The sequence below is a fragment of the Equus quagga genome, unplaced genomic scaffold, assembly GCF_021613505.1.
Source record: "Equus quagga isolate Etosha38 unplaced genomic scaffold, UCLA_HA_Equagga_1.0 146_RagTag, whole genome shotgun sequence".
Taxonomy (NCBI): Eukaryota; Metazoa; Chordata; class Mammalia; order Perissodactyla; family Equidae; genus Equus; species Equus quagga.
The window spans coordinates 10,176,317-10,186,348 of NW_025796728.1; the positions used below are offsets into that span (position 1 = coordinate 10,176,317).

At 38.0% G+C, this 10,032-nt stretch overlaps 1 protein-coding gene across 1 annotated transcript in view; it reads right to left on the reverse strand.

Annotated features, from left to right (window-relative positions):
- LOC124232957 (ubiquitin-conjugating enzyme E2 K) overlaps positions 1-9,081 on the reverse strand; it is a 66,505-nt gene extending 57,424 nt beyond the window's left edge. The window contains exon 1 of the mRNA XM_046649920.1: positions 8,877-9,081. Within this exon, the coding sequence (XP_046505876.1) occupies positions 8,877-8,939 (63 nt within the window). The 5' untranslated portion in view covers positions 8,940-9,081. The remainder of the gene's footprint in view (positions 1-8,876) is intronic.
- Between the last annotated feature and the right edge of the window lie 951 nt (positions 9,082-10,032).

A 10,032-nucleotide genomic window follows, 5' to 3' on the forward strand; every position in this document is an offset into this window, starting at 1 on the left:
TACTGTCATAGTGGTTGGAGGTGAGCTCCCTGGAGCTTAAGAAAATCCTTAAACTCATTCAGGAAGACAAGTGCCTCTCGCTTGCCAATCAATGTGCTAAGCAATGGAGAACTGAAAATCAGTAAAATAGGTCTCTACCCTCACTTACAGTTCCTATGGACAGATGGAGATAAAGCACCTAAGTAAACCCTAAGGATATAATCAAAGTATGGTCAAGCCCACAGATATAAAAAAATGTCTGACATATATAACCACCTAAAATCTCATCCAAACACCCGATGACCTAGTAATACCACTTTCAGATATACACCCAAAATCCTTCACATGTGCACCAGCAAGAAACTGAAGCAATCAAATGCCCAATAGACAAATGCATAAACTGCAATATATTTTATATAAATTTTTTTTAATGAAGTAACTACTACAGAATGATTTAAGAAAAACGAAGCACAAATGTTTTATTATCACTGCTGATACAATATGGTAGAGATAAAAGCCTGCGCACAGAAGTTAAGGAATGAATTAACTTTTAAGAACCAAATATAGAAGAATATCTTTATGATAATCAAAAAGCACACCATACAGGAAAAGATAAAAAAATGTGGCTACTTTAAGATTAAACTTCAGCAAGACAAAAGATATGACAAAGTTAAATTAAATAAGCAAGTCGTAAAAGAACAAACAATGTATAATAGAGTAGTCAAATTGAGAGACAGAAAGTAGAATGATGATTGACAGGAGCTGGGCATGGGAGAAGTACGGAGTTAGTGTTTATAGGTTTTACAAGATGAAAAGAGTTTTACAAGACGAAAAGAGTTCTAGAGATAGATGGTGGTAATGGTTACAAAACAATGTGAATGTACTTAATGTCACTGAAATTGTACACTTAAAAATATACAACACGGTAAGTTTTATGGTATGTGTATTTTACCACAATTTCAAAAAAAGAGCATAAAATAAGACAAAGTTAAAAATCAAGCCACATAACGTAAGCAGACAAAATTATGTAAATACATAAAGAATTCCTATAAATCAATAAGAAAAATACAAACCATCCAAATTTTTAAAAGTGGGTAAGGAATGCAAACACTAAATTCACAAAAGAAAGCCTAATGGCCAATAAACACAAAAATATGCTTAATATCTCCACTGACCAGGGAAATAAAAATTAAATAAGCTACCATTTCACATCCATCAGACTGACAAACATCTAAGTCTTACAAACATCAGGTCACTAGAACTCTTAAACACTGCTACTGGAAGTGTAAACTGATACAATCATCAGGAGAACAATGAAGCAATGTCCAGTCATGCAGAAGATGCAAACACACTCAGAAACTACAATTCCACTTCCTAGAAAAACTCTTATGTGCCCAAGAAAACATTCATAATAAATGTTCAATGCATCCTTTTTTTATAATAGCTAAAAGTTGAAACTACATACCATCAGTAGGATGAATTAAAAAAACCTGTGACATGGAATACTATATAGTTTAAATTAAAGAAATAGAGCAATACGCATGGTCACAATGCATAAATCTCAATAAAACAATGCTGAGAAGAAAAGTTGCAGGAGATGTAGAATATTATAATCATCTATGAAGTTTTTTAAATAAAGTTTTAAAACACTGCAAAGTGTTTTAACACTCAAAATACTATGTTTATGTTTATCAATGGTAAAACCAAAAATATGAATGAGAAGGATATATACCAACTTCAGCATAGTGGTTACTTCCAAGAAAGGAGGAGAAGAGAAAAGGGAAAAGTTGCAAAGTGAGCTTTGTCTGTATGTTTTGTTTTATTTCTTGGGGGAAGGGAGTGGGTGTGGGGGGAGAGGACTTAACCCAGTATGAGAGGGGTAAGATCTGTTAAATCTGGACCATGGATATAAAGGTGCTCCTATATTATTTTCTAAACTAAGTGTAAAATATTTCATAATTTTCAAAAAAATATTTAAAAATAACGAACAGGAAGCAAGCAGCAGATATAATTGTACACTATTCTTTCCATCATGATCTGTAAATGTTTTGGAGTCAAGAGACCTAGTTTCAAACTCCTCTTCCATCAACAAGTTACTTGATATGAGAAAAAAAGTTAATTTCTTCAGAGTTGCAACTTTCTAATCTGTAATAAAATAGAATAACATCAATCTCATAAGGCTGCCATATATATAAAATGTCAGTAGGCATTCAACTATAGGTAATTAATACTTTAAATTTGCCATAGAAGCAAAGAACTAAAGAGAGGAAAAGCACACAGTTTTGAATGAAATGAAGTTCATTTCTCACCTTTTCAGAATTACATAAATGAACACCATGGATGTCAGATGGATGTGACCCACGACTTTCTAGCTTCCAAGATACAATTTTAAAATAAATTTTACAAGGGGATTTAAGATTACTTTACATGTCATAGGATTAGAATCTGGATTCCTTGGTCCAGTTCAAGGAGATCACAGCCATTTCAAGAAATCCAAAATAACCCATAACTCTATTATTATCTGAAAGGCTTCCAAATAATTTACTTTTTTCACTTAGAAAGGTCACATTTTAACACAAACTTTTCTCCAACTTATCTTTGTCTCCTAAAGAAATGATTAACCAACACCTTGAGAACAAGGCCCACATGTCTTCTTTTGTATTCCCTTTGGCCACCAGTCCCATGGGTTGTTTGCACACAGATGACAAAGAAACATCATCAGAAGCACTAAAGCCCCTCATCTTACGTCTTTTCTTCAGGCAAATTCACACATAGCTATCACTAAACCACTGAAGGAAACCTTTAGGATTCAAGAACAATAAGCAGAATATGAAAGTGTAGTTAATTTTGATATCCTAACAGCTATACATTTACTAAATGTTTAATAGGTCCCAGGCATTGCTCTAAGTACTGTAAAGAGTCTCTTAATCTTCTACATTTTCAGATAAGAAAACTGAGATAGAGTCAGTGCTGCAGGTGTTAAACAGAAAAAAGCCAGTACTCAAAGCAAATCTAATTGCCAAGTCCACATTCTTAATCACTAAGTTACTGTACTATGCTTAAGGAGTTAAATATCTCTGCCTCCTGGTAAATTTAAGCTCTCACACCAAGAAAGAAAAGCAAAATACCACTTAAAAACAACAATCAACATTAAACTGTCACAAATTGTACTTAAAAGTTTTATTAGCATTCAGCTTTTATAGTATCATTTATGAGAAAGATAGCCCCATAACGCAACCATATATAATGGTTGGAGAGTCCAGGAATGCAAAAAGCCTGGGTTCATCATTAACCAGATCTGTGTCACTGAGCAACAACTAATCTCTCCAGGCCTCAGTTTCTTGATTTTTAAGATGAGGAGTTTGGCCTAGATCTAAGGTCTCTTTCAACTCTAATATTCAATGCATTTTAACACATTTTCTAAAACATTATTAATTCACTTTGTGAACAAAGATTTTTATGTTTTTTGTTTTTGTTTTTTGAGGAAGATTAGCCCTGAGCTAACATTCTGCCACCAATCCTCTTTTTGCTGAGGAAGACTGGCCCTCAGCTAACATCGGTGCCCATCTTCCTCTACATTATATGTGAGACACCTGCCACAGCATGGCTTGATACACAGTGTGTAGGTACACGCCTGGGATCTGAACGGATGAACCCCAGGCCACTGAAGCAGAGTGGACAAACTTAACCACTATGCCACTGGGCTGGCCCTGAACAAAGATTTTGAAGGAATCTTTTGAAAACTTTCAAAATTAAAAAAATCATATATTATATACTCCTATGGCAATTCTTTTACTCAAATATACTCAAAGCTAATCTGTGCTTTAGAAGTAAGGAAAGTGACGGGAAAGGGGTGAGTTAGGTGGTGTCTATGGTTTTGGTAATACTGTTTCTTGATATGGGTGCTGGTCATACTTTATTGTATGTACATTTTACTTTGATATGAAAAAAGGTATTTATTCCCAAAGATAGTGAAGAAACTTAGAAAGCTGCTCTAACTCCACAACTATGTATGTGTATATCAGAGCTGTGCAACCTTTCTGTTCTAAATATGTAAATGTGTTTCTTGCCCAATTTTATCAATAATCTCTGATCCCTGGTTCCAATTCGGGTGCCTACGGAAGAGATCATTCACTTATAAATTACAGTATTCCTTAATTCTTTTGGAATTGTCTTCTGAAATTTGAGGTCAGTCTTAACTTTCCTTTGGAACACAGCTCAAGAACCTCCCTCCATACACATACCCTCAGAACTCCTACAGCATTTACTCTCTGCATCTGACATTTTTATCTCTCTCCAAACAGGTAAGTCTTTTCACGCTATGGTTAATACGTTCAATAACTGTTGTTAACATATTTACCGGAAAATAAGAATATATGTACTTTACAAAGCATGACATGCCAGGGGATCCCAGATGTGTCTAAATCTATGCCTGATGGACAGAGAGCAGTGTCTTTATAATAGTAAAACAAGAAATGCACCTCTTACACTATTACTTGGACAGGTTTTGATATTTTTCCCCCTCAATCTATAAGCTTTCCTTGCTCAACCCACACCCAGAACCCCATAAGGCACACTACTTAAATAAGTTACACAGAACTATAACTTACGTAACTGTAAAAACAAGCCACTTAAAAACTGTTAAAAAACTGTTCAAATTCTGGTTATATCAGTTTTTAGCAGGCAATTTCATCACCTTTTTCTTTAAACCAAAAAGGATAAGGTTTAAAAGAAAAAGATAAACAGTGGTTTATAAAGGGGAAACAAAGTCTTAAAAACAAAACCAGAACTTTCAAAGCTAGTAGTAGCCATGCTATATAATTTTTGTACCTTTACTGTCCATTCACCTTTGAGATAAATTATACTATACATCTTACATAGTTAATAGTCTTAAACGTTCTTCTAGTGAGTTTCGTCTACAGCAGTGGTTCTCAACATTTGGTTAAGTCTGAAGACATTTTTAGTTGATACAACTGGCAGGGAGAGTAAGGAGGTGAGGAGAGGGTGGGCTGTGCTACTGGCATCTAGTGATAGAAGTCAGGGTTACTGCTAAACATCCTACAATGCACAGGAGAGCCACTTATAACAAAGAATTCATTATCTGCCCAAAATGTCAATAGTGCCAAGGCTGAAAAATCATGGTCTACAGAAATCAAGAGACTATCTTCTAAAGATTTGCAACTAGTTCTACAAAGAATAATCTAGATCAAGCTTAATCAAATATATTAAATTTAAAATGACAATAGATACAAAAATCCACCTAAATGCTTAAGGAAAACTTACACAATAGCAGTTTTCATAAAACCAATTTGTTAATGCCATGGATTTAAATACTCCCTATGAGAATCCTAGAAAATGTTAGCAAAGTGCAGCTACAATATGAAAAAACTACAGGTACCACATAGAACAAGAACAAGCAAGAGTCTGTACACTGATTTAATGATATTTTAATTCATTGAGCTTTAAATTTAAAAATATTTTACATATTGAAATCCAAGTAAATATTTAAGTTAATTACAGGTAATAATTATTTTAATGTTTAAACTAACAAATTAGTTGTGTTTAAATCCTTTAACCAGCAATACAAACCAGGCTCAAATATTTTGAAACAATTAAAACCATGCCTATCCTTGGCAAGTCATAACAGTGTGGTACAACATAACCACAAGCAAACTTAGATCCAAATCCAAAACTATATATTTGTAGAGAAATAATTTAACTTCTGTGAATCTCAATTTCCCCATCTAAGAAATAAGAAATTTAATTCAAAGACCTGTTCTTGAGAATTAGCAATACTGTATAAACAAATGGTACTGAGAGCCACTCTACAAACAGTTGTTAGTCAACAGCAGTAATAATTAATACTAGTAAATAATAGAACCCATGAATACAGATTATGGTTTTATTATATCCTCCCAATCAATTCACTTATGTAATTCAACTCAGAAAAGAACTAGGAAATCTACTTTAAATCAATTTTCCTTTCCTAGCAACTTTGAAACATTACTTAAAATTCACACTCAGATTTAAAAATTATTATCTGACAGATATAGAACAGATTTCCCAAGACAGTCTCAAGGAAAAAACGGCCAAGATGGGGCCTCACTTATGATTTTGAGTAAATAACATATTCACATGATTCAAAATTCAAAAGGGATCTTTTGATGCCTGTTGCCCTGGACACCCTAACTTCCTACCAGAAGCAACCAATTTTACCAATTTCTCACTAAATTTTTCACCTATACAAATACACGTATTTCCCCACTTCTGACACAAATGGCGGCCTCCTCCACACTATTCTGTACCTTACTTCTCACATCTGATTTATCTTGAAGCTATATTTTAATTAACTCCACACTCCCAGAACGGCTACTTCTAACTTCTTAGGCTAGAATTCAGCAAATATCAGCTATCTTTACAAAGGCACTTAAAAGGCCAAAAAAAAAAGTCCATAAATCAACCAGTATTCTTAGTAAACACAAGCGTACGAAATAAACTTTGGTAAACTGGAGATTTACATAGGTGACATGATGAAATACCTGATTACTTGACCAGCCACTCAAAACACTGCATTTACACACTTAAAAAGAAAACACATGGACTGTACTACAAGTCCTTCAATGAGTTGAAAATAATAAACATAATCCACTTATAGAACCTGGCCTCCTAAAACAGCGATGAAATAAAATATTGGCGAAAATAAAGGTATTTACTGATTATATCCCAAGATTAAATTATCTGATCCATTCCTAAATGTTCTTTGCAACTTACTTTCTGGAAGAAGTTTCCTTCCAGATTTATAAAGGTACTGTTCTTAAAATAATTTGTTTGCGTTTCCTCTTTCTTCCTCTAAAAAACACTGACACTTGAAACAAGGCTTCATCATCTCTCGCATATTAAAAGCAGTATTATTTTAACAATATGCATTAGTAGAGCAATACAAGATATCTCTTAAGCTTCAAATTAAGTTATAAGAATATCATGGTGAAAAGCCACCTGACAAAAAGCAGAGACCATATGAATTACAAGAACAGTAACTTACCACTTTTAAGAATAGAAAATAAGGCATTAGAAGTCTTATTTTAAGTTTTGGGCTTGTATAACCATATTATAGAAGAAATGTTTTAGTCTCTTGGTAACAATATGAGCTGCAATGTCTCATTAAGAATCTATATGTCAACTATCCTGGAATATATTGTCTTATTAAATAAAAAGTTAGAATTATTGTTTCACTGTTTATCAGTACAGACATTTATGACTATTTCTGCACTGTATCACAAAAATACAAAGTCATCCTTCCATTCAGAGTTTTGGCACTTGAACAAATACACAACTCAGAGTTCATACACATGCTCTGTAAAACCGATCACTACTTACATACTACTACATTCAATAAATCTGTTAGTATTTGTCACTTTTTAACATTTTTAAAGAATTATTCTAATTAGAAAGATACATAATCACTGTGGATTCAGTGGCACAAATAAAGCTCAAGTGCTATCAGACTTACGTCAATTACTCATGACATACTTAGAATGTTGAATTTCACAAATCACTAAGATTATCAAAGCACCAACATAACAGAAAAATACAAATAGCAATGATAACATTCAATAATGGTATGTGACATCTTAAAAAAAATAACCTTTTCAGTACTACTTTTTAATCTTTGTTAAATCCAAGGAGGAAAAACAACCTAGCATTCTTGTTGATTTCGGTATGAAAAACTTTACGGATACTTCCACAGTTTTGAATCAAATTACTAGAACATTTTGAATATCTTATATAAATAAGACGTGGTCAACACTAGAGTATTTAAATACTGCAGGACTCAAGAGCAGCTTGAGACAAAATATTTTTTAACCATTTCAAATACGGTACTTTGGGATAAACCTACTCACTTAATAAAAAAATATAACAATGTATTAATCTGGTGAAACCCCATGTTTTTAATAGGGCTGTTTTTCAAAAGTAAGAATCAAGTTAACTAGGAGGGACATCATAATGAAGTTTCATGGTACAACACAACAGAGTCACAGAGGCATTGTCTTAGGAAAGACTCTCAGATCTGTAACTTGTAAACAACATTCTGAAACAAGCTACTCACAAACTCTATTATTTTTTCCTAGCTAAAAATATTTAAACGTCTTTAACACATCAAACTACTTGCCTTTACCCAGTCAAAAAGCTCTAGATGTCAAGAGAAAAGAGGCCTAGGAATGGGCGTAAAGTGAAAATGAAATAATGGTCTAATTTGGAATTAATTTCCTATGCCAGGTGAAAATTCCCTTAACCACCACCCAAATAAGATAGCATCCCATTATGTCTCCCCTTCTCTCCCAACATCCAACTAAGAGGGAGTAACTCTGAACGTCCTTCTCCTTTCATCAATACCTACGGACTCTCATCGCCCCTTCCCTAAGTAAAGGACAGGGGAGGCCAGACAGGGTATAACCCAGAATACCCTTAAAAGTGTGGGCCTTTGAGCAGCGCGGCTCTCCGGATCCAGTTACCACCTTTCCCCTTCCCCCAACCCACTTCCCGGGTTTTCTCAGGCTCGGCCTGCTCCCTCCCCACCCTACAGCCACACTTCCAGCTGTTGCCACAGCCTCGGGGCTCTCTCTAGAGCTCACACCCCGTCGAGAAGTGCCCCCTTCTCCATCTGCCCCTCCAACCGGGTTCCTCTCCAGACCACCCGCCCGCGAGACCGTCCATCCCAGGGCCCGGCGAGGGGAGGGGAAGGCGGCGGAAGGAGGGGGAGACTGCTGCTTCCCCGCGGGCAGAAGGGCGGCCGCAAGGAGCGCCACCCGGGGGTTACCGGGGACAGCGGGATAGCGGCTGGAAGGGCCCTCCCGCCCTGGGCTGAGGTGGGGGATGTCCGGGAGTTCATTTCTGACCTCCTCGCTCTTCAGCACCTCCTTGAACTCCCGCTTGATTCGCTGCACCGCGATGTTGGCCATGTCTCCGCCCGCAGCTGATTCGTACCCGCCTCCTCCGCCACCGCTACGACCACCGCCACCGCCGCCACCTCTTCCTCCACCGCCTCCTCCCTCGGCGATTCACACCCGAGCCCAGGAACGCTGCCACTGCCACCCTGGCCGCCGCGCTCCCCTCAGTGTGGAATCACCTCCGCGCCCGGCCACCAAAATGGCGCCGGGTCCGCGCATGCGCACGACGCTGACCCGGCCGGGCGGCGCAGCCGCTCCCGTTGTAGCCCCATACGCCTCAGCCGCGAGCCCGCGCCGCGCGCCGCTGCCCGAGCTGCCGCCGCGTGGCTCCGCCCTGCCGGCGTCTGGGGGCAGGAGGGTGCGGCCTGCGTGCTGACCAGCGCTGCCCGGCCTCCCGGGGCGTCTCTGCGCCTCCGCCCGTCTTCCAGCCAGTGTGGTATGGGCCGGGCTTCCAGCCCCCAACCTCTGACCGAAGGCTCGAGTCCACCCTGACGGGTTCACGCGGCCCCACGCGGCTTGGATCGCCGCCTGACTCAGCCAGACCCAGAACCCCGGGCGTGATGTGCTCGGCTGTGTCTAGCCTATGAAAACACTATCCCAGAACTCAGTCCGGCCCATTTTCTGTTGGGATAGGCCCAGAAAATCCACTGCAGTCAGGTTTTGTTCTGAAGTCATTGTAGTGTCACTATTGTTACGATCATTCCAGGTACTACAGATCTTTGAATTAAGCATGGTCACTGTTGGGTCCTGTCAGGTGTATTTGGGACGGGTACTCCATGGAGATGCCTGAGGTGGGTTTAAAAGCCAGATGTTGATCTTTGACCTATTTAGTTAATACCGAGTCATGGAACTAAAACCGTAGTTCTTAAACTTGAGTGTACATCAGAATCCCTGGAGAGCTTATTTTAAAAACAGGTTGCTGAGCCCCATCCCTGGAGTGTGAAGTGGGCCTAATAATTTGCATTTTTAGCAAGTTCCCTGATGCTTGCTGCTCCTGCTGCTGGTTCAGGGTCCACACTATGAGAACCACTGAACAAAGGCCTGTGGAAATAGTTTATGTATTAAAGTGAAAAATGGAGAAATAGGTGCTTCTTTGGGGAGAAGG